Below are 25,683 nucleotides of genomic sequence, written 5' to 3' on the forward strand. Positions count from 1 at the left end.
AGGTATTTATACAGTTTAGCCAGCTGAGTGCCATAGGGTTGTCAACTCTCCCTTAGTAATTAAGAACTGTCCTTAATACTGAGTGCTGAGAACAATGTAAGCCTTTTGGTTTTTCCTTTTCAATACATTGTCTTGCAACATAGCCCAGACAACCCTCAAAGTCATGGCAATCACCCTGCCTGGCCTATTGAAGGCTGGTATTACAAACTGAGTGTTTTATTAAAAAACTCTTCTTGTCAGGCGTGGCAGCAACATGCCTGTAATCTCAGCAGTGGGGAGGCAAAAGCAGGTCTGAGGCCAGTGTAGGGCTAAAATGTTACCTAGAATTTTTTTTCTGGCATCTCACCCCCTCTATTTTTGGAGACAGTCTCATTTTGCGTGGTCCAAGTTGGCCTCAAACTTACACCAAACAATCCTCCTGCCTCAGCTTTACAAATACTAGGATTATAAGTGTGAACATTACCATGATTGGCTTTTTTTTGGGGGGGGGGGGAGAATTAAGGTGTACACCACCACACTCAGCCCAGAAATTCTTTCAGTTCACTTCTCATACAACTTTCACCAAAAGTTGATCCCCAACCTTTTCTTTATTACTGTCACTAGGTAAATCAGTTGTTCAGAAATATTTTACCAAGATTAACTCAATAAAACTGTAAGGTTAAAGAAGTGAGTCTGCTTTGACAAGTTCTAGAAACACAATGTTAAAAATCATGGGGTTTTATGAATGAAATCACTGAATAACAGCTTGATGTAGTATATAAGTGGCTTAAATAATACAAAAAAGACATTCTTGAATCACTGCTCATCTCAAAAAGGTAACTTTAGTAGCAATAATAAATTTTGTATTTCCTATAAAATTATTTTAACTGAAACATGAGTAAACTATATCCAGGTTTCAGTTAAAGTAATTCTGTAATTAATTTAATTCTGTAACATGAGATAACTACTCAACCTATTTCACAGGATAACAGAAGTTAAGAGAAAAGCATTCTGCAAAAGTTGGCTCAAAGAAGAGCTCTCAACAACCATTTTCCTACCTGACTCACCAAAAGGCACTTTCTGGCTTTTAGCAAAGATACTAAAAATGCAATAAAAATGTGTTGGCTATAGGAGGTTGAATAGTAAAAATGGTGCACAGAAAATGACCCAAGGCAAGGGTTCACTTAGCTTCATTTCCCTTAACTGCTATGTAAAGGACCCCAAGTTCAAAAAGCTAAAAACAGAGGCCAACTGCAAAAGCAATATATACTAACCACCCGCCTAGCATACTTGGTCGGGAAGACTTCCTGAAACAAATGCATTACCAAATTTAAACACTTTTGTCATCATTTTTCCAAGGTTAGTTTGTAATCTGCAATCCCAAAGTTCTAGGTACCAGAAGTCCCTTTTGCCCAATTTATGATTCAAGCCTCATCCCAAAAAACAGTTTGAAAGGCAGCAAGTTTTCTCAAGAATTTTATATCCAAATACAGATAAAGCAGGAGATACACAATGCAGTACAATATATATATTCATCACCCTCAGCAATAATTTTAAAACCAAAAATCCCTTTTTACAAAGCCATCTCCTTCCCACTCCAGTTTATTGTTCACAAATACAGAGTTCACAGAATATCTGCTTTATATAAACAAAGTCAAAATCCAAACATGCAGATATACCCCATTCTACACTTTATACCAGTAAGAAAGCTGGTACCACCAAATCTGCTAACTAAGATACTACCTGTCACATCTTTTGAGTAAACTGTTAGTATCTTTCTATATTTATTTTTCTAATGACAGACCCTCAGCACAGGAAACACGTATGTGCATGCGCGCAGGAGTTTATACAACTTTGGAATTGAAGGAGGATTTCTAACTATCTTAGACTATATGAAATTGTGAGAGTTACTTTTAACCCTGAGTGCCACTGTGATGCCTCTGACAGAGGAAAAAGAGAGAAGGGAAGGAAGAAGGTGGGGGGGGGGGGCAGAGAAAAAGAGAGGAGGGAAGGAAAAGTGAGCAGGACAAGACACAGTGGCTCATGCCAGTGATTCCCACACTCAGGAGGCTGAAGCAGAAGAACCACTGCCTATCTGAGGTTAGCCTAGGCTACAGAGTAGACCCTGTCTCAAAACAGAAAGAGAACTTGGAATGTAACTTTAAGGTGCTTGCCTAACATTCAATAAGGCCCTGGGTTTGAGCCTCAGCACCACATAAACCAAGCGGGTCACTCATGTCTGTTACCGTAGCACTCAAGAGGTAAAGGCAGGAGGATCAAAAATTCTAGGTCATCCTCAGCTATACAGTGAGTCCAAAGTCAGCCTGAGCTACATGAGATCCTGTATCAGAAAAATAAAAAGGAAAGAGAACAAAGAAAAAAAGCAGAGTTGATAAAGTGTCGGGGGCTACTGGAATTACCACAAGCACAAAACACACGAGCACAAACCACCTGCAGGTGCCAACTACAACATTCTTACACATGTTCATTTTCTCCACATCTGCCCAGAAACTGTTCGTAAGTCAGAACTGAGAGCTACTGGCCACAGCTGCTGCTCTGAAGGCACTGGCTAAGGACCCTATGCAGCATTAGCCAGGAGGACTCCACTCCGTGTCTTCAGTGCTCTCCACCAGGCCTCACGTCTCGCTCACTGCTTAGGCTGCCCCAGGAAAGGAATGCAATGCTGAGGTCTTTCTTCAGCTTCAATTATTTTAGACGTGCAGAGCAGACACAGTACAAAACAATTTTTGAACACTTCCATAACCTTTAGGCCACACAAGCAACACACTTAGTCACAGGAACCGACACATCTTCATGCATAACTTACCCTCTCCACAGTTTCATTTCCTTCATTTCTGTACATCTCTAAGGCTGTTCTTACCATTCTGAACACAGGCAAACCTCATGGCAGTCTCGGCTTTGCATGTCTCAGTTCTCCCTAAATGAAAGGCTGCTACTCAAGCAGACCAACTACACTAACACCCTCCAAAGTCAGCTGAGCCAGCTGGTAGGGAGGCTTTTCTGACCTCTCTAGCTGGCCTTTCTCATGACGTCACCTCACACATTCCTGTGAATAAGGCAGTTACTGCAGTATACGAGCATCAGAATGCCTGGCTCTTTCTCGGCTTCTGTTCTGGATGGAGTCCCATGTGAGAACGTACTCCATAACCAGACCTCAGTGTACCCATACCTTTCTCAGTCCTTGCCTACACAGTGGATACTGAAGTGTGACTGACAGCTGTCCATGGCCAGTGGATGACTCCACATCCATGTACACATGGGCAGCACTAAATAGAGCAGTGGGATTTTTAAAAAGAGCCAGTACAATAAGTTGGGAGGGAGATTTGTTTAGGGAGGCCCAGGAAAGTAGGAGGGAGTGGGGATGAACAGAATCAAGATACATGGTACACATGTATGAAATTTTCAAAAAAGTAAAAAGCATGCAATTCATCCCATTCATAGGTAATCTAAGAATGCAAAATAACAAAATTAGTTATAAAATTAAATCTGCATTAGGCTTTAGTGTAGCCCTGGCTGTTCTGGAACTCACTATGTAGAATGGCCTGTCTCCGCCTCCCAGCGCTGGCATGTAATGGTGTGTGCCACCACACCCAGTTAGTACCTTAAAGTAGAAAAACGGAGGCTGAGACAATAAGTGACTTGCTAATACTGAGGCCCAAGCCTTTAGTGTTAAAATTCAAACACCATTCCACCTTTGTTTCACTACACAAAAATGGAACAAAAAAGTAAGAGATAAGAATTATGACTAAAACAATCAGTGTCACGAGTGAACTGAGTCTGAGTAATGTGGAACAGAAGTTGTGAGCACTGTGAGAACAGCCGTAGTGCAGAACCTCAACGGAAGAGTGAAGGCTATTCCTCATCTCAAAGGAGGGACAACTAAAACTTAGTACCAAGTACTAACAAGAGTGCATGGACAGCCATAAACAGAAAAAAATTTGTCCCTAAAAGATGTGACCCGAGGGAGTCTGCATCAAAGTGGAGGCACACCAAACAAATCACTTACTGACACATCTGCACACACATTCTGTCCTTGCCTTTCTTCCCAGAAAGGAAACTGACAATTAAATCCACTGCAACCAAGACCCAGGTGGTCTAACCATTCACAATACACAGAGTTTTACAGGTCATTAAAGAAATATAAATACATACACAATTCTGTGCTAAAAATCTAAATGAGGTTATTTACATATTAAATATATTTTACTTAAGATATTATAAAATGGGCTGCATTCCAAACAGGAAAATTGCCACAAAGAAATAGGATGTTATTGTTGATTTTTTATTTTTTTCTTGAAACAGGGTTTCACTACGTAGCCTTGGTTGGCCTACAAATGGCCATACGGATCAGGCTGGCCTAGAACTGATAGGGATCTTCTGCCTGCCTCTGCCTCCATAATGTTGGGAATCAAAGGTATGGGACATCACACCTAGCTGGCAATGAAATGTTTTTCAAACAAGACTTGGAATCCTAGCACTTGAGGCAGGAGGATTGCAACAAGTCCTGAGTCAGCCTGGGCTATACAACAAGACCCTCTATGAAAGCACCTCCCTTACACACACACCAAGCAACAACAACACACCCTGTGTCTTAAAGATTGGAGGTAATTTCATCCCATCATTATTCAGGTCAGTGTTGCCTTACTAACTGAAAAAGATACAAAGGGTCCATAGCACAGTAAGTTACTTAACATATACACCGCATTATAAGTCCAAGGAGTGTGACTCAGCCACCACAGACAAAAACGGGAGTTCTGTGTCCCTTCAAATGGAATGCTGTGATAGTCACTCTTACAGAAGAGAAAACAAAAAGCATGGCATAAAGTTCATGGGGAAAAGGAGCACATGAAAAGCTAGCCTTGTACAAGGAAGAACAGAACCTCTAACAGAGCAATACTTGAGGCATTTACAAAGTTGAATTTTTAAAAAATATCACCAAATATACATTTACTTTCACTTATACCAAAGAGAAGAGGCAAGAATACTAAACACACTATAATACTCAAAAGCAAAATCTAAGGTCTTCAAAGTTCTAAGAGAAACCTGAGAACTCTAACCTCGAAAAATTCAATAAACCATCTGCAACAGCTTCCTCAAAGAAAAAAACTAGTAAAGCCCTTAAAACCCAAAGATTGGTTAACTTTAAACATATCAGAGCTATACTATAAATGAATTTTATGATAATAAATTTAACCATTAACAATATATACAAAATGAATCTGTGAAGAACATACAATGGCTCACTCCTGGAATCACAGTACTTGAGAAAGTGAGGTGAAACTGTCTTGAAGTCAGAGCCAACATGAACTATAGACACACTGTATCTAAGACAAAACCAAAAGCAACACCACCACCAATATATAAATCTGAACTACGAAAATGCCATTAAATGAGACATTACAGAAAAAAAAAACAACACAGTTCAAGAGTCAAGAAGAACTGAGACTGGACTGGCGCTGAAATACTTTTCTTTCTTTTTGAGACAGGGTCTCATGAGGGCCATGAACTCTAAAGAGTAGGTAGTAAAGATGTTGAATTTCTGATCCTCCTGCCCCCACATCATAAGTGTTGGGTATAGACATACCATTACTGGTTGATGCAGTACTGGGATTTGATCCCAGGGCATTCTGCCCATTAGGCAAGAACTGTTCTCTCACTGAGCTATATTCTCAGCCCCTGTATTTTTTTTTAAAGATTTTAAGAAAAACTAAATACATTCTTATCACAAATGCTTTTGACTATTAAATATACAAATTAAATGACATTTAAATATACAAATTAACATCAAAATCTTGGCTAGTAGAACAAAATGGCTCACACTTTCTAATTCCAGCACTTAGGAACATGAATTAGGATTGGGAGGTGGTTGGGGAGGAAGAAGAGAAGAGAGGGAAGGGAAGCGATGGGGAAGAGACGGAAGGAAAACTTGAGCAAAGTTTTCCTTTGGTGGGGTGGGGAAAGGGTTCAATAGATAAAGTGCTTGCCACATAAGTACAAGGACTCAAGTACCCATGTAAAATGCTGAGCACAGTAGCATGCATGTGTAATATATATAGTATGAGGTGGGGCTGGGATGGAGAATTCCTGGACCTCACTGCCTAGCTAGTCTTGGGTTGGCTAACCCTGTGAACTCAATAGTTCAATAAAAGACCCTATTTCAAACAAACAAACAAAATGAAAAGTAAATAAGGAAGACACCTGACATCAACCTCTGGCTTCCATGTGCTATACACACACACATACACACACTCACCATACACACACATATATCATGCACACACATTTCTGCTAAGCATAAAAAAATCTCAACATCGAAGAGATTACAGGAAAAAATCAGACTTCCTTGGGAAGAGATTCTGGGTAAAGACAGATCAGTATCAAAACCCTTAGAAAGACCGCATGACTAAAAGCCCAGCATGGTGCCATTCCCCTGAAGTCCCTGCCCCTAGGAGGTGAAAGCAGGAAAATCATGTATGGGGCAGCCTGAGAAGCTACCTAAAGCCCCTCTCAAGACACAACTGAACTGTGACCACCTCTACATCCTACAGGAAGTGAACACAAACTCCAGTAGTAAGATCTTAAGTAATACAAAAGTGCATTATAATAAAGTCAAATAAATGACACAGGAGTACAAAAATGGGACTACACTAATAAGAGAAAAAGAATTTAATAAAACACCATTCTCATCAATCATCCAGGAAAGGAAACTCTATAGATTTTAATGGTTTATGAAACTTGCTAATTATGAAGGAAATGTGCATTCAATGCAGTAATCAACACTCACTTACTGATAACTTCTTTAAGTTTTAAGTGAAAAGAAATGTCTAGTTTGTATGTCCACTAAAAACCACACAGAATCAACCTGACAACCGAATGACATGCATAAGATGTATCCACAGTTAACAATTAGTTATTGGTCTAGCCATCAACATTAAGTACATATGGGTAAATTTCAAAAACAGGGGAACTGGACAGTGCAAAACTGGGGCAAAATATGCCTCACATTGAAGAAAAAAATTGTTATTGCAGTCTCCTACTCCTAAAAGGATCTAACCCATAATCCCAAGCCTTCAGCAGAATCCCAACAAACTAGAACTTCAAGAATGATGAGTGTGGCTAACCTTTCTGTTACCCTTATCAGTATCCAATTCTACACTGAGAGGGAATTCTGGACTTTGTCTTTTCAACCTCCTTGCTTACAATACCTGAGAGGTATATATCCTGGATGTATCAGGCCCTTAAGGACATTATCAATCAGGTCACTTAGGTATAATGCAGTAAAGTAGCCTGAAAGAATATATGCTGCCCTCAAAAATAGGATTTTGAAGGCTAATAAATGCAGTTATACTAACAAAGAAGCTGCCAGTTTAAAAAGGAAAAAAAAAACCAATTATACTGACAAGGAAGCTGCCACAGACTACTATATATAAATATATAGTGCCATCAACTTTACTGTTTAAAATGACCTTGCTGTTTCTATCCCAGTAAACACATCCACTAAGCAAATATAAGTTGTTTTACTATGGCTATGATGAGCAAGGTTAGATGTGAGATAAATGACTAAATCAGAAAATCTAAAATATGCCAAGGAAAAAAAAGAGCTACTTTTATGTCTAGAAACCAATCATTAAAACCTAAAAAGAACTTCTGTGACATTAATTAAAGAGGGAGATTTATTCTATAACCTTCTGAAATTAGTAACAGTGTTATAAAAAACAAATTAGCATTCAGAAGTACATGAAAATAGTGCAATTGTACAGATAATAAAGATAATAAACTAGGTAAATCACTGTGAAGTCACATAAACACCACATCGAAGGTTAGGTCTTAAACATAAGAATAAAATTTAAAAAGGCACTTTATATAACAATAAATGGAAATAGTATTTCTCTATACACAGTAACTACAAAAAATCATATTGTCTTCAAATACATCTTACGTCTAGTCAAGAAATGACATTTTGAAGGAAAGGATCACTAAACACATCTCTTTTGAGAAAATCAAATCATTAAACTTTTAAGTACCCCAAAGTGTCTAAAAAAGCTAGTGATATTCTCACTCAACCTAATAGGAAATTCTGCTGCAGGCTCTGCAAACACAATCTAAATATTTAGCTGGTTAAATCTAAATGCTATATTCTACTGTACTGTCTACTGGGGTTGTCTCACTACACCAAGTATCAACTTTTATAACACCATCATAATCATTCAAGTTTGCCAGAGTTTAAAAAAAAAAGATAAACAGGTAAAAGATGTTGGAATAGTTCTGAGTCAAGTAGCTATAGCTAAGAGAGCTCCCACTCTACCACAAACGACTCAAGGGCCAAATACTTTTTTTTTTAGTTTGTCTGTTTAATCACTAATTTGGTGATTTCCTGACCCTTTACTTTCAGGAAAATTGAGTCCTTTGGAGTTGCTTGGACTTAACAATTAGTGGTCAAGCAATGTACTTCATTAAGGAATAGAATAAACATCTAAGATGACAGTAGGGCTGTCCTGAACATATTTAACAGTGTGTAATAATATGAAAACTACTAAAGTGCTAAAGTTCATGTGCTTTTTATGTTGTTGTCTACTATGATTTAAAGCAATAATCGGTACAAATAAATTAGGTGGGAATGCCAAAACAGTTTCGAAGAACACGTCTTCAAGCATTATTTATTTTTGTTTCGTTTTTGAACAACAGGGGTATCTCATAAATCATATGTGCTATGTAGCATAATTCAGGGAAAGATGGAAAAGGAAGAACATCTGTAGTAACCGAACTAGTCAGAAACATCGCACAAAGCTGCGTGCACCCTTTCTCCAGTGCTGCCTGAGTGGTTACTCCTTTCTCAGAAGAAACTGCACTACTACCGGTATGGGCTCGAGTCTACGCCTTTGTAAAGAATTCGCTGTGAGCTACAAAAGTCTGTTTTTTTCTGGAGCTCATCTGAGAGACAGTTTAGAGAGCCCTGGCACGAACCTAAGAAAGTCAAAGTAAAATGCGGTTGACAACACAGAAAAGTGGTACAATTTGGTTAAATTTGCTAAATGCTTGATAACTAGTTCAGGTTCAATCCATAAAGAAAACAAATAGGTCCAATACAGTACCCTACAATGATCTGACAAAGTAACTTCTTCCAAGCTGTGAAATCCATGCCTTCAATCTATACGCACAAATGAGAAGTGCCAGCCGGGCCTTTATTTCCAATACTTTGGAGGCAGAGCTAAGCTGATCACTATGGGTCCAAGGCCAGCCTGGTCTACATATCAAGTTCCAGGTCAGGTAGCTAAGTCTATGAAGTGAGACGAAGAAATGTAGATTAAGCAGAGTGCTGGCTATGGGTATGAAAGGAGGAAGGCATTGTCTACTGACTTACAAAGAGGTTAGCATCACAGAAAATGTCAACCACTATGATGTAAGGATCATGGTAAGAAACAGAAACCACATAAACCCGTAAGACAGTGCTATATTCCACTAATAGTATACTTAAAACATTTTGATCACGCAGATTAAAAATTAAGAAAAAGCAGGTGTTTGAACATCCAAGACATTACATAATTACATTTGTGAAAAAATGATTTTTTGGCTGCCAAGTTACATTAGGTGACGTGTTCAGACCTCCTCAAACTTGACACTTTCTACTTTAAAAGTCATGCTGTGAAGACAAGGACATAGGGGCTGGTATATTCTACAGCCATTGCCTTGAGATTAGAGAGATGATACTGTGGGACACTAACATAACTGAGGTATCTGCTGCCAGCTCCAGAAAGGAGGAGCGTTATTATTGGGAGCAAAATGTAAATCATCTCTTAGAGTTAGTCCAGTTGGATTACACGACAAATTAAGTCAACTAAGAACATGTCACTCAAGTCTTGATTCCAACCTTTCGAGAATTCAGTAAGAAGTATTATCACCTATATTCAGAAACAGGCTGTGTATCCTGAAAACACCCAATCAGACTTTACATATCAGGGATTTCTCAAGGAAGTCTAGACTAATGGCATCCCTCTTTACTTCAAGAGACCAGATTGTCAGGCATGTTTGGAATTCTTGCTCTTAAAGAGTTCAGATTTGCATGCCTGGATGATGGGAGTAATATTCTGTATTTCCAGGGCCATGACGATGCATTTGTCTATTGTACTGAGAATGTAATGCACTATCAAGTTCAAAAGAATCAACTGCTTAGAAAACAGGTTTAAGAAGGCCGTCTCACTGGAAGGCCCACTTTCACACCTGAGTCTCACAGGTGGTGGATACGAGAGCGTGGAAAGTCAAAGACTACAAGGATTGATGGCAATGAAAGCTATCCCACATGCAGCGTTATGAGCAGTGATGGTGTGGGAGTCTTCAGTCAGGATGAAGAGAGTTTAACTTTTCTACAGTCATGTTACAGGTAGGAAAATACTTTTTCCACTTTGAGTTCAAAAGTAGACCTGTGACATCTAATCATCCCAGTTAGAAGTAAATTGGATTTGGCAAAAATTTTAAGGAATTCCAGCAGACATAGCTTCATGGCTAATTCTGAAGTCTCACAGAGTTTGATAACTGTATGAACTATGGTGAGCTGATAATCTTAACAGAGGGACTGTAACACATCTACCACTTTTTGATGACCCATCAAGCTGAAGCCTGAAGTTCCAGAAGCACTGGTGATCTAAAAATGAAGGTTTTACACTTCAGTCTTAGTAAACACTGATCTAGTAGCAAATTGTTTCCAGATCCAAAATCTGCTAGTCCTCAGTTTACCAACAAGATTTTCCTGAGGCATGAATCTACATATTTTCTTTTAATTCCAGAAGATTCAGATTCCTGAGTACCCTTTTCTGGACTTATTTTGGAACAAAAATAATGGACAAACCCCTGTCCAATACTCCTTTGAGCAAAGTCTCCATTTGGCCAATAAAGCTAAAGTCTTTTTATTATAAACTTCATTCCAAAAGTCTAGAACTCAAACATCAGCTGTGATTATTCCAAACATGCACTCATTTTTTGAGATGACCCCAACCTGGGGAAAAACAAGTAAAGTAGGATCTTGGAAGGCTAATCTGCTAAACATCCAGAGTATTAATTTTTATACCCATGTCGCTCTGGAGAGTCTCCCTTTTTTCTATATCTATAAGGGTGATTCCGGGGTTTGTACCAATCCCCTTTGGAGTACCCTCTGTTGTGATAATGTGCTTTCTGCTCGTGACTATAAAAGTATCGATGCTGAGTATAGTATTTATTGTGATCTTTATATTCATTTTCTTTAATACTATTGTCTTCTGCAACAATAGCATTCACATCTTGTCCAAAAAGAGATGTACCATCAAAGGGCAAGTGTAAGATCTTCTCCTGGGTTTTCTTGGTGAGAGATGTGAGTCGAAGCCAGGCCTGTCTTCTATAGTCTACTGCCATGGCCATAACTCTGACTACAGAGTCCATTATGTCCCTGGTGGTACAAAGCTGCCAAAGTCCTGCATCCATGCCATCAGATATTATACACCTTGCTTTTCCACGATCAAACTCCGGATCATGAACCAGATCTTCCATGTCTTCCCAGAGTTTACGCTGATACTGAGTCATATAGGCCATATAGCTGGCAGCTCGGGCTGCAATGGAAGCAGCGTGGTAGAACCTACAACCCATGACCTCCATTTCTTTTGAGGTAGAGTCTAAAGGAGATGTCGTGTTTCCTCTTTTGCTATGTTCTAGTACATCTATAATGGGTCCCTCAGCTGGTGGATTTGGCTGGAAAGGAGATGTGTCCTTGGCCACAGGATATACCCTGTGTCCCATGAAGGAAGAAGGATGGCAATCAGCAGGGTCTTTAAAAACTTCAGTGGTGGCAATTCTCAAAAGTGGATGCAATGGAGGAACCAAACGTTTTTTAGAGGTCATCCAATCAGGCTTCCCCTCACATGTTTCGGTTTCAGACTGTAATGTCACCCTCTTTATAACACCTCTTTGTTCCATTCTCTTCAAAAGACCCGTGAAACTAGATTGCATGGGGTCAGTTGGCTGTCCTTTGTCATCAGCTGATGGAGATTTGCAATCAGCCTCTTCTTCAACGGTAGATAAGCCGTCCTCCTTAGAGGTGGACATATCCCAAGGAACTGACGAGTTCTCACTTGACCTAGAATGATGAAATCTAAAACAACTCCTGGACTGCAGATCACGTATGACTCTGGACATCTCAGCCACTTGTGTCTGGAGATACAGGATGGCATCCTGTCCATTCTGTGAAGTTGAAGACATCGTGATAGGTAAATCTTCTTTGACCTCAGAAAAAGCCAAAGACTCTTGGGGGACCAGTAGTGATGATGAAGGTAGAGTCTGACTGTTTTGTGATTTAATTGTCTCTGTTTCAGAGATATTAATATCTGAATTATTTTGATCATTTTTCTGGTTCTCCAACTGATTCTCAACAGAAGAAGGTTGAGAAACTATTCTTTGTGGACTGTTGGCACAACTCCCAGAGGAGGAGCTGCTGTCTCCAATGGGAAGAGGAACACTGCAGCTAGAGCACATTTCTGGGCGATGATTCTCAGAGGGTGGCACCTTAGATTCAGGCATTCTCTGGGTTATCCACATGAACAAGAAAACCAAGGAAGAAAAAAAAATGCTTTTAATATGTTAACTTTCAAGTGCAGAGATGCATGTCCAGTAAGTAGAATTCAAATTTTATATTATTATAAATAAGAATGACAGAAACAATCCACTACAGGTCGGCAAAAGAAAACAGAAGCCAAATGCACAGGATTCATTTACCCTTGACCCCATTAAAACAATAAGCATTAATGTTGAACGTAAAAAAAAAATCATGATAAAAATAAAATCATTTGAGTTGGGAGATGGTTTAGAATGCAAAGTGCTTGTCACACAAATATGAGGACCCGAGTTTAGATGCCCTCCAAATAAAAGCAAGGCATGCAACTGGACATCTGTAATTCTAGCACTGGGGAGATGGGCACAAGCAAATCCGAAATGCACTGGCCAGACAGTGTAGTCAATCAGCGAGCTCCAGGTTCATTGGGAGCTCCTCAAAAATAAAGTAAAATAAGTAAGGTAGAAAGCAAATGAAGAGGAACCCTGATGTTAGCCTCTGGCCTTCACATGTGTGTTCTTGCACCTGCACATACATTTGTACACATCCATACAAATGTGTACACACACACATACACCAAACAAACAAATTTCAGTTCAAAGTAGTATTGCTTTACTCTTTTGCTTAACCCCAGGCTAAGATAAGATGCTATGGTAAGAACACTTGTAATAACAACCAATATAAGAAAAAAAAACATCTGTTCAGTATATAAAAGACAGCAAGTGGAAGATGAGGGCGGAGAAAACTTGAATAGAGTACTACTGAAATGGGAAAAAAAAATTTTAAACTCCCTCAAGTGGGGTCACTTTAAATTGCCTTAAGATTTCTTTTCTTAACTCCCCATGAATAACCTTCCGGTTGTATATTTCTGCTTTATATTTGTAGTTTTAAGGAACTTATATATTTATTTTTTCATTTCATCCCCAAGACAATCCTGTGAGGCAGGACTAATTCTCATTTGAACTGCAAAAAAACAAAATAAAGCAACACAATGCGAGGGCTAAGACGAAGTGAGAGAAATCTTAAACTGAGCCATTTGATCACAGATCCAAGTCTCAAGTCCCTATGTCAAAAAACAAGAAGGCTCTGGTCACCACAAGCAAGCAAGAACTAGGAATTCTCTAATCAAGAAAAGCTCATTAACAGGAATTTGGGCTAAGTTAGTAACAAATGAAAGCCAACATTGCCATGAAGGGTTCAAGGAATTCAACTCTTAGCATATGGCATTGGTTTAAAGGTCAACCGCACAAGTAGCAGGTCCCATGTACCAATTCTAAGGATGGGGAAAGGAAAGGATAAAAGGAAAGAAGACTGGAATCATTTATCAGCTCTAAGTCTCCACATTCCATTTCCTGAAAGAACTTCACACTTCCTTTCTCTCAAGACAAATTTTCTCTGGCCACATAGTTCAAAAAGTAAAGAATTCAACTGTGTAAGTACCAGAAGAGAGTTATAAGAAAGAAGGGGATGGAGGTGAGCAAAAAGCTTGTGGTTTTTAAATTACAATTTCTTTTTATCAGTTATTACGCTCCAGTGTTAAGTTTCCTACAAATTTAAGAAGAACTGATAGAAGTGAACGACTCCTTGAACTCCTATGCTGGTCCATCCTGACAGAAATGAACATTTTCTAGAGCACTGATGCTCTTACACAGTTATTATTGCTTTCCTCACTCTTCACAAAAAACTCTTAACTGACACAAGTGAAAAAGTTTAAATCAAATGTAATGTACTTACATCACTATGAGAGGTGCTAGGCTCTTCATCATCACTGCTGACCAGATCAATATATTCAAGAACAGGTCTTAATGGTCCTTCCTATAAACAGAATTGAAGAAATGAGTATCATGAACATCATTTAAACCAAACCAGCATTTTAAACAATGTTCTTTGTTGGGATTGGTTCTGAGAAGGAAGACATACAAGTAGTAGAAAAAAACAAACAAACAAAACAAGCAAAAGTAACTATTCACAGTTTCTTTCTTTCTTTCTTTCTTTCTTTCTTTCTTTCTTTCTTTCTTTCTTTTTAAAGATGAATGATGATACATGCCTATAGTACTAAGCAGTTTAAAGCTGAGGCAAGATGACAGCAAGTTCTAGACCACCATGGCCTACAAAGTGAGACAGTATCTTTAAGAAGAAAAGGGGGGAGAGGGGCACCTAAAAGTTAAACCTAAACCCACAGGGATTACTACGACCCAGTACATTTCACCTAGGAAGAGTACCAACAGTAAGATATCCAAGTTTGTGATCACCAGAGTATATAGCACAAAACGTAAAGATCTTTGACCAGTAACTTAGCTTCATTTCCCTAAACTTAAGAGAGTAAAACATCAAATCTAGATTCTTCTCCAATCTTCTTTCTATTCTTATGTCAGGCTTAAAAGTTCAGCTCTCAATTCTATAGGCAAAAAGGAATTAATAAGTAACATCACAATGGGAATAACATTAGAGAAACACCACAGAAGAATGCAAAAACTGGGAAAACAAGATAACTTATTAGTACAGACATATAATAATATACAACTTATAAGGGTAATGATAAAAAGAGTGAAGTGCACCTAAGAGAACCTGGGCACAATGAAAAAAAAATAGATGAGAAACAAAACCAACCAACCAAAAAAACAAAATCAAGAAATCAAAGAAGTTCAAGTGACTAGAAATATGCCAATGCCAGCATTGCAGATGTACACAAAGGTGCCTGGCCAACAACTGAACATGCAGGTCTGTAATTTAGGGGTATGAACATTTTGGGAGTGAGATTTGGGAGATGCTCCCTGCCTCCCACCCCAAGAAAACTACTAAACTCTCAACTAAACCGAAATGATTACAGCCAATGCAAAGTCATCAGTGCAGAATGTGGGAAAACACTGAGCACCAAAACTACTATGTAGTCTTACCAGTACAATCAATAATGACTTTTGAAAGAGAAATGCTAAATAAAGCTTTGTAAGCACATAAACCATACCATAAAAGTCAAAGAGAGCAATGTAAAAACAAATAACAAAAACCTCTAAAACCTACAGTATGACTGGTATATGCCTATTTTGTTAGCACTGAGGGGATAGTGTAGAAGTTCAAGGGCCAGGATGGGCTATGAAGTGAGAACTTGACTCAAAATTTTAAAATCTAACACACTGGAATAAAAAGGGGGGGGGGACATAGGAAAAAAAACACAACCAATCTTAAGAGATCACAGAGTGAAGAAGGCTGCTTGCTGTAGACAGAAAGTAAGAACATCTAGCTCAAGAGTCTCTCCATCCAGATTGTGTTTTTCTCTCAGGTTTTAATAAATCATAAATTACCATCCTTCTGGACAGTGATCCAGACATCAAGATAAAACTGGTGAGCAAAACTTTTAAAACCATGAAATGTGATAAAGGAACTGGAATTTTTGCTCAAGGTGTTAAGATGAACATTCATGAGAGCGGGGGGGGGGGGGGGGAGTAATAAAAAAAAATCACACGGTCAACAGAGATGTATCATCTACTTTAAGACTAAAGCCTACACTTGGTAGTGATATTGTCCAATCATTTGATCATATGTTCAAATTCAAGAAGGCAGTAAAAAAGATGAAAATGGATCTGCTTGACCACTGATATTATCACCATAGTTTGGATTATTCAAGCAATGTTATTTAGGAACTTGTTACACTGTATTCCACTTTCTGGTTTGTTTGTTTCTGACAAATAGGGTCTATGGAGCCTGGGTGGCCTGGAACTTTTTTATGCAGCCCATTCTGGTCTCAAATTCACAATCTTCCTCAGCCTCCCAAGTACAGGGATCACAGGCATCATAGTTGTGTGTCATCAGACCTGACTTTTAGGAACTTAACACTGTACACAGAAATAATGAATCAAGAAAGTCTCCAGGTGATAACAGAAACACAGAGGTAGGGGTAGAATTTCTATAAATGGAAAAGAGAAATTGGTCTTGGTACACACCTATAGTTCCAGCACCGAGAGTCTGGTAAGTTCTAGGCTAGCCAGGCTGTAATACTAGGGAATTGCAGGCCAGAGCCAGCTGGACATTACAGAAATCTATCAAGAAAATGAAAATAAGCTGGGCATGTGCAGCACAGGCCTGTAATACATGACAAATGCTACAAGTCCAAGGCCAGGACTAAAGAGTATGCAAGGGATTGGTGGTGCAACCTGGTGGTGGGGATCTTAACATGCACAAGGCCCTGAGGGTCAATCCCCAGTACTAGGGAAAATAAAAACTTAAGTCAGGTGTGGTAGTATACATCTAAAATCCCAGCAATCAGGAGGCAAAGGCAAGAGGGTTATTAAGTTCCCAAGACCAGCCCAGGCAAAATGTTGGCTCAAATATAAAAAATTTAACAATTCTTAAAATGTAGCTAAAGATACATAATATGGCCAAAAATAAGATCAGATAGATAAAGCAAGACTGCAAGACTACCAGAACTTTACCACTACATCATTTCACTGATATGCAACTGTTGTTCAACTATAAAAAAATAATGTCATACAATTTATATTAATTGAGACAAAATAATAAAAAATACCCAGGACAAGAGAAAACAAAAGAGGGGGGAAGTTCACTCATGCAACAAATGATTACTAACTTACAAGGCATAGAATGAGACAAGAACTTGATGACTGTACTTGACAGGACTGAGAAGACCCTCCCTACTCTTGAGCAGCACCACCCCATGACTGGTAAGAGGGAGCAGAATTTCTGCTTCCTGCCTGTAGACACATGAGCAGATGCTTCTATATTCTTGCCACCATGTTTTCCTCCCTATTGTGGACTGTGAGCCAAAATAAGCCCTTCATTGGATAAGTTGCATGTCAAGTATTTGATGACAACAATGAGAAAAATAATACAGGAGACATAACAACTGAAAGGAAAACTATAAGCATGCCAAAGAAAAATACTTCTGTGTAAGTAAAGAACACGTTTAACTAATTTGCACGGCAGATACAAAATAAATTAGCGGCAATCCTCCTACCTCAGCCTCCTGAGTGCTGTGATTACAAGTATATACCACCACACTGGCTTGTTTTCTCTTGAGATGGGATCTCATTCCTTACTCCAGGCTGACCAGGAATTCCCTGGATGTTGCTTGTATCAATAGCTACCCTCAATCTCCCCATCGCTTGGATTTCAGGCACTCACCAAAATCAACTTCCCCTTTATCTTTACTTAAAACTTTACCATACTGAATCTGAGAAACCAAAACATGTAGTACTCCATTTATTCTACTCCTAATGAAGAAAATGTATCAAGCCCCATACCAGGCTCTGTGCTAAGTTTTCCAAATTATACCATCCAATTTCCATAACAGCTTTACAGAGATTCTGATTACTGAAATCATCCTATTATACAGATAATAAAACTGAGTGACATGCACAATTTGATTGTGCAGTCACTATTAACTGAGAGGTACTTTAAAAGTATAAATCAAATTTTTAAAAAATTGCTGCTTATTACCTAAGTTTCCAAGTTAACATGTTCCCTTTCAGTGAAACAAAAAAAACCACCATTGCCTGAATTATATTTCATAATGCTGCCCAATCAAATAAGTTACTGATTCCTCAAGAAGTAATGTTCACAATCCAAATATGAAGTAAGATTATCTCCTATAATATTTAATCCTGTAATATTTATGACTACCTATGTCTGGACTAAGTACAAATGCATGTAGTAATTAAATTATAAGGTATTTTATATGAACTTATACTACCAATTATTAAATCAGTCTTATCTCCTCTTATACCAGTAACAAAATAAAGAATTCAACTCGAAATGCCATTACAATTAAGCAGGAGAGGCTCATACAGAACATATTAGAAACACAAGACTATTCTAAGTTTTAAAATATATTACAATAAACTATTTGCATTACTGTAATTAAATACCAATTCTCAAAATAAAACCACCAATTTTTCTATTTAGAAAGAGATGCTAATACATTAAAGTATCATCCACAACTGTTCTACTTCAAAGAAACAAAAGTTAGGGTTATATACCTTACTTCTGTCTAGTTCAAAACTTTCAAATGGTTTCCAACTGCCTACTTTTTGGTTCAAATATAGTACCTCATTCAAGATCTGTGTCATATGGGCCATCTTTCTCCTATCTTAAAAACTAAAGAAAACATTAAAACATATATCTCCAAAACTACACATATGGCTGTTCTTTCATTTTCACAGCTTTCCTTCTTTTATTCACAATGCCATTTTAAACATTCAAATACCTGGGGACATAGTACTCAACTTGCAAGTAGAAGGCCCTAAAGTCAATTCCCACTAACATACATACACACACACACACACACATAACCAACCACTATTCATAGTAAACCAATAAACTATAAAGTTTTATGCCTTTTCTGAACATGTATGTTATCTGTGTATGTGTGTACATGTGTGAATACATACACATGTGCTACTACAGGCATGCACAAGTCAGAGGATACCTTCCAAGAGTTCTCACCTTCTACCTGGCTGAGGCAGGGTCCCTCTTGTTTCTGCTGCTGTTAGGTTTTTCCTCTCTAGTTGGCTGTCACCATGGGATTACAGATGCTCGCTTGCCATCACATCTATTTGTTTGTTTATTATTTTTTGATGGAGGTTCCAAGGATAGAATTCAGGACAAGTGCTTTTACTCACTAAGTTTTTTCCCTGTTCCCTGGACTCCTTTTTTTTTTAAAAAAAAAAATTATTTAATTTTACGTATGAGTACTCCGCATGTACACTTGCATGTCAGAAGAGGGCATCAGATCCCATTATAGATGGTCATGAGCCACCATGTGGGTGCTGGGAATTGAACTCAGGACCTCTGGAAGAGCAGCCAGTGCTCTTAACCAATGAACCATCTCTTCAGCCCTCCCTGGACTCCTTGAATCTTTTTCTTTTTCTTTTCCTTCTTCTTCATTTTCTTAAAAAGTATTCTGTGCTTTTTGTAAAAGAATTTTCTATCAGTGCCATTTTCTTCTATCTCATTGCTGCACTAAAATACTGACATTCAAAGGTAGGATATATATAAATCAAATATATAGGTCTAACATTAAGAACGCACAACTTTGTACTTTCTAAGCCTCAATATTATTTTGCTTAATGAGTAGTCTAAGAAACCTAGTCAAAAGATGCTTTGGGTCAACTAGAAAGATGGTTCGGGGTTAAGCTGATACATGTATGCCAGGGGACCAGAGTTCAGTTCCCAGCAACCATGCTGGTGACACAATAGCACCTGTAACTCCAGAAGTGCAGACACACTTTTTCTGTCTCTACACCTGCACACATGGCAAACAGTTACTTTCTCTGTCTCTCTCTCACACACATAGAGTTAAATAATGTATTACTTTTAATGATGCTTTCTGCATGCATCCTTTCTACTACAGTAAGTATTAATATTCAATCTGGGTGCTCAGATTATTTATAAAATTATGCTTTGAAATTCTGAATCTCTTGTCTTGTTATGAAGATTATGATAGGTTCCCAGCAGTGTGTATGCCTTTATATTTAAAGTGGCACTGTGAATAATTCTGTTAACAGTTAGCTTAATATTTTGGAAGTAAAAAAAAATTATAAGGAAAGATGTCCTATTGCAAAAGAAACCATAAAGATACAAGTTGAACAAAGGGTCATACTGCTAAACAGAAAACGTAATTAACAGGCAGAAACAAAAAGTTCTCATCAGTGCTATCCTTTCTTGACTGAGGCACTGTCCTAAATCACTTTCCTGTTGCTGTGATAACATAACCTAAATAAACTTGTGGAGGAAAGGTGTTAGTTCATGCTATACTTCCAGGTCACAGCCCAGCTGTGAGGGAAGCCAGACCTCAAAGCAGGAACCGAGAAGGAATGCTCTTACTGACCCTTACTCAAGAGCTCGCTCTCTGGCTCATGTTTTTTAAATCCAGCAAATAACCGCCTGCCTAGAGGCATAATGTTCAGTAGGTTGGGTCTTCCTACATAAATCAACCATCAAGAAAATGTCCCACAGACATGCCCAAAGGCCAGTCTAATCTACGCAATTCCCCAATTGAGGCTCCTTCTTCCTACTTGACTAATTTATGTCAAACTGACAATAAAAATTTACCAATACAAGCACCACTTATAAAAATATATTGCACTGAGAGAACTCAAGAGAAGATTCAGCACTTAAAGCACTTGCAGAAAACCCAGACTGTATTCTCAACAACCATATAATGTGGTTCACATCTGGGCTCCAGCAACCACATTGTGGCTCACAACCATCCACAATTCTAGTTCTCAGAAGATCAGAGGCCCTCTTCTGATCTGTGGGCACCAGGCATGCAAGTGGTGCTGTACATGCAGGCAAAACAGTCATACATTAAGTATATACATCTTTTTTAAATGTTAAATTTATTACCTTTGCAAATATCAAACAAGGACACCTATGAACTATGTACTTCTCTGAATATTTCAACAAAAGTTAAACAAAGGATTCATTTTTGCATCTCCATATCTAGATTCCTTGTTTTAAGTATGCGGTGTGTCTTAGTCTCCATATCCCAGAGAATCTCCTGTCCGATGGCAGTTTACTCCTGTGCAGTTTTAACAGTCACACAGAAACACATACCATAATTTCATTATAAATTACAAGCTAATAATCAAAACCAAGTAAATCAAGATGTTACATTATAACGTAGTTTATTCTGAAAAACTCAGACAGAAATCTGGTTTTCATTTTTACTAGATAAGAACTAACAGAGAAACAGAACTGTGTTACAAAGAACACAAGATTCTGGGGGCTGAAGAGATGACTTAGCGGTTAAGAGCACTCACTGCTCTTCCAGAGGTCCTGAGTTCAATTCCCACGAACCACCTGGTGGCTCACAACCTCTCTGTAATGAGATCTGGTGCCCTCTTCAGGCTTGCAGGCAGGATACTATATACATAAATAAATAAATCTTAAAAAAACAAACAAACAAACAAAAAACTATAAGATTCTGTTTCTGGATACTTTTGTGCTGTTAGTAGCAGTGTTGGTTTTGTTTTCTTTTTTGACAGGGTTTCACTATACAGCACACAGTAGGTCTAGAACTTCCTAAGGAAGCAGCTCAGACTGCCTTCCAATTCAAGATCCTTCTACGTGGCCTTCCCAGCTCTGAGGTTCTAAATGGACCTTCAAGTAAAATTAAGCTATCGCTAATCATCATTTAAGTGATAGCACTTACGAGTACACACAAAGTTTTCTATGTTATACATTCTTTATTCTTGATGTAAACATAGAAATAGCTGTGCATTTAAAATAAAATTTAAACATTACTTTTAAAATTCAGATCAACAAATACCCTAATTAACTAGTTACAAACTATTTTATTTCACAAGATATAAACAATTTACCTTTTTTGGGGGGCGGGTTTACAAGACAGGATCTCTCTATCCTTGGCTATCCTGGAACTCACTTTGTATACACACCTGTCTCTGCCTCCGTGAGGGCCGGGATTTAAGCGTGGCTAAAATTTACTTTTAGAACCTTACTCTTTACATGGTCTATCAATTTCTCAGAAGGCTGTATTTTATATTGAAGAGTTATCTTTTGGGAAGAATATGAAATATCTCTCTTAACGAGTTATAAAAGCCTTTATCAAACACATGTTGGAGGGGTAGTATTAATTACCAACATTCCCCTTTCTCCAAAATACTTCAGTCCTCTAGGAAGAAAGGAACAAGACAATGTATCCGCAAACCTCACTCCAGATCCTCGAAGTTCAAAATGAAAAGAACATTGTGCAGTGTGCCATGGAAAAACTGCCAAGAAAATAACTCTGAGAACTCCCTCAACAACCCATAACAACCCCATACACAATGGACTGCCACAATGGTTCAATGTCGGGTAGGATATTCTTTAATAGTCACTATTTTACAGTTAGCCAAAACTTCCATATATGTATCAGAAGAACAATAAAGAACTATACAGCTTTTATAACAAGCTGTAGCTATCTACAGCATTTCAGGAGTGTAGAGAGCAGAGATGTTCTCTGGCTTACTAATTCTTTAAGAATAGTCAATAGCGGTGGTGAACGCCTTTAATCCCAGCACTGGGGGGGGGGGGCAGAGGCAGGCAAATCTCTGTGAGTTCGAGGCCAGCCTGGTCTACAAGAGCTAGTTCCAGGACAGGCTTCAAAGCTACAGAGAAACCCTGTCTCGAAAATAAACCAAAAAAAGAATAGTAAATACACAAATTTAACCTCTCTAGGTGGCAATCACCCAAAACTGTTTATCTTCCCCTTAATCATCACTCGATGAAGTGTGGAGAGATCCAAATGTCCCACATTGTATGCCAAAATGACAATACCTAGGCTCCACCCTGAATTCCTGATTCACCATATCTGGAGTGGGCCCAGGCACCTGCCTGCTCACAAGGCTGGCAAACTACTGGCCCAAAGGTATAAACTGAGAAAACCACAGCAACGCTCCAGGTGACTGATGCAGGACCCCTCATTGTGACCAACAATTGTACTGTGCTGTAACAAGATGACCTCAGAAGTTAGGGACCTCCTCACGCTATCTTAGAAGATGCACCACACTGAGATGCTGCCCTCTTTACAGTCCTTTCCTACCTCCTCAACATTAACCCATCCAGTGTGTCTACATCTGGAAGGCATTCTTGCCTCCTTTCAAAACAGAAAACCCAAAATGCAGTCTTAAAGAGATCAGACTTTTGTCCACAGTACAGAATGGAAAAACTGAAGATCTGGAAGGGGCCGTTACGGGCACGACAATTCTTTAGGCCACCCACTTTGTGAAGTCTACGATAATAGTTCAGGTATCCCTTCAGGTAAGCCTCCAGGTAGCTCTTCAGGTAAATGTCCTGTGCACCATTGTGTGGCAGCATGTGACATTCATGCCTATCTGCTGAGTGATGAATGTAGACGTTTAAGCACACAATGGCTTACCACACGCTTTCAGTCCTGAAAACCGCGACTGTCAGGCTCTACTTACACTAACAAACTGAATGTCATCTTCATTTTCATCCGTTGTTGACTCAGATGCCTCAGGCCCAGCTGGTGGGGCAGATTCTATTATCTACAAACAAAAGCCAAAACACGCTTATCTATTCAGTCACACACTCGTAGGCAGAAATTTTTTTTTCCAAAAGGAACGAGTTTAAGACAAAAGCCCCTGAGGGAACAGCACGAGCACGCACAAATCCGGCTCACGGAACTGCATGGAGGCGGGTTTTGCTAAGGCGTCTGGGAACTGCAGAGACCTAGCCTCCTAGGCGAGCTGCCACAATCCCCCTCCCCGCCTTCTCCAACAGCGGGGCTGCAGGCTCAAAACCTCCAGGATCAGGGACGCAAGCTGGAAAGCAAGGGCAGCCCGCCTCTAATCCTCTCTCACCCTCAGGGCTGCGGCTGTTACAGCTAGGGCGGCCATGGGCTGGGGGCGGCCGGACCGCCATTGTTGAGGGCTCCACAGGGACGTACACCAGGCCCGGAGGCCCAGCAATCGCCCCAGGCCGCGGCCCAGCAGAGGCCCTCGGCCTAGAAGACAAACCCTTCGGGGTCGGGCTCGGCCGAGCCAAGGCCCGGGCCGCCGCCACTCACCTCCGGCCCCGGGTCTCCCATTTCTCCCACGGCCTGTCAGCACCACGCTCCCGCCGCCACTGCTGTTCCCGACGCCGCCGCCACGACTTCCCTCTCGCCTTGCGCCGAGCGACCCGCCCTGCGTGAGCGCCCACGCAGATGACGCCTCAGGCCGCGGGGACGCCGAGCCGCTAGACCCCAAGCGCGGCCTCGCTGCCGCTAGATTCCAACGCCGCTTTGTACGCCCCCCGCCTACCACCCGCCCCGCGAAGGATCCTGGGAGTTGTAGTTCCCACCGGCCTCGAGGCCGCGGACCTCGTGGCCGGGAAAGCGGGCGAGGACCTGGAGCGTGGCGCTCACCTGCAGCTCCGGAAGATGGAGGAGGAGGTGGCGAGGGCCTGATAAGAGTTTTGAGTCCACGCGAAATCTCATTCTGCTGCCCCCTTTAACTTGGGAGACACTGGCATGGAAAGAGCTCCCCTGGCAACAAGCGGGACGGATGGAAAAATGGAGGATTTTTTTTTTCTTTAGCATCTTGGCAAGGATGGCAGATACAAGAGCTTATGTGACATTTCTGAGAGGTCGTTAATTCTTGCAGTAGTCTCCCAAAGTGGCTTCCTTGTTGTGCACAGGTTTCCAGACAGGGGTTCCTGTAAACTAAAAGCATTACTATTTAGGTCTTAAAGGGCTGCGGGTGGTGGTCCAGGTCCAGGTTTCTCTCTCCAGGCTAGGCTGAGCTGGTTGGTTAATTTCTTGGAAAATGGGACTCAAACGTGTGGGCATAAGGGAACCAGTGGAAAATAGACCTGGTAGTGTTAGTTAACCTGTTCAGACCTTTAGGAAAGCAAAGCCCAGTGATCTTTGTTTCGGGCCAGATGGTTGGAAATGAAGAGTCCAGGCATAAGAAAATAAAAATGTAAAAATAAAGAAATATAAAGTTATAAGTCTAGGAGAATGAGAACAGACTATCAGCAGCTTTCTCAGCAGATCAAGGATCATTCATTCACAGTGAGCTATTTTCTCAGATGTTTGGGAAGCGTAGGTCATTTTACAACTGGCTGTTTTATTTACAAGGCCAGAGTGTCTCTCTACAAATTAAGAGCAGTGTCCTGACCATCCTTAATAAACAGTAGATGTGAACTGAGTTTAACCTTTAGGAGACAGAGATATGTGACCTCTGGGTCAGACACCGTCTCTGTTATGGGAAACTGGCGACACCAGAGGAGAGGCATGACCTCAGTTTACACCCGGAGGTACCAGGAGACAGTGGATAAATAAAAAGGTTTAATTAATGAGCTCTGATAATGGAGATTGTAAAGTATGGCAGTCAATATCTGAAAATTTACCTAAAAATAATGTGAAAGGCTTTTCTTCTAAGTTCTCAGCCCAAGAACCAGTTAATCCTAATTTATTAACCTTCTAGTGTTACAAGCAGCCCCTTTTCTGACGAATTGCTAAAGATATCTGTTTTCTCGCAATTAGTGACTTTCGTTGTAATCTCCCCTAAAACATATTTCATGATCGCTGCCTAGTTACCCACTGACATTAGCACTCATTCCCCTCTTTAGGGTCTCCGCTGACCAATCCA

At 39.7% G+C, this 25,683-nt stretch overlaps 1 protein-coding gene across 4 annotated transcripts in view; it reads right to left on the bottom strand.

The window, feature by feature from the left end:
* Znf451 (zinc finger protein 451) overlaps positions 1 to 24,331 on the bottom strand; it is a 57,735-nt gene extending 33,404 nt beyond the window's left edge. The window contains exons 1-4 of one of the 4 annotated variants that reach the window (XR_015735451.1): positions 24,117 to 24,331; positions 23,512 to 23,595; positions 14,306 to 14,386; positions 10,219 to 12,543 (exon numbers count right to left, since the gene is read on the bottom strand). Coding sequence is in view for 3 of the 4 variants with exons in the window: in XM_048430421.3 (XP_048286378.1) it covers positions 11,050 to 12,543; positions 14,306 to 14,386; positions 23,512 to 23,595; positions 24,117 to 24,137 (1,680 nt within the window). In the remaining variant the exon portion in view is untranslated. Of the gene's footprint in view, positions 1 to 1,442; positions 12,544 to 14,305; positions 14,387 to 23,511; positions 23,596 to 24,116 lie in introns of those variants that run through there. The other 3 variants (XM_048430421.3, XM_048430419.3, XM_048430417.3) reach the window with 3 other exon arrangements.
* Positions 24,332 to 25,683: the final 1,352 nt, after the last annotated feature.

The sequence above is a fragment of the Myodes glareolus genome, chromosome 18, assembly GCF_982192425.1.
Source record: "Myodes glareolus chromosome 18, mMyoGla1.1, whole genome shotgun sequence".
Taxonomy (NCBI): Eukaryota; Metazoa; Chordata; class Mammalia; order Rodentia; family Cricetidae; genus Myodes; species Myodes glareolus.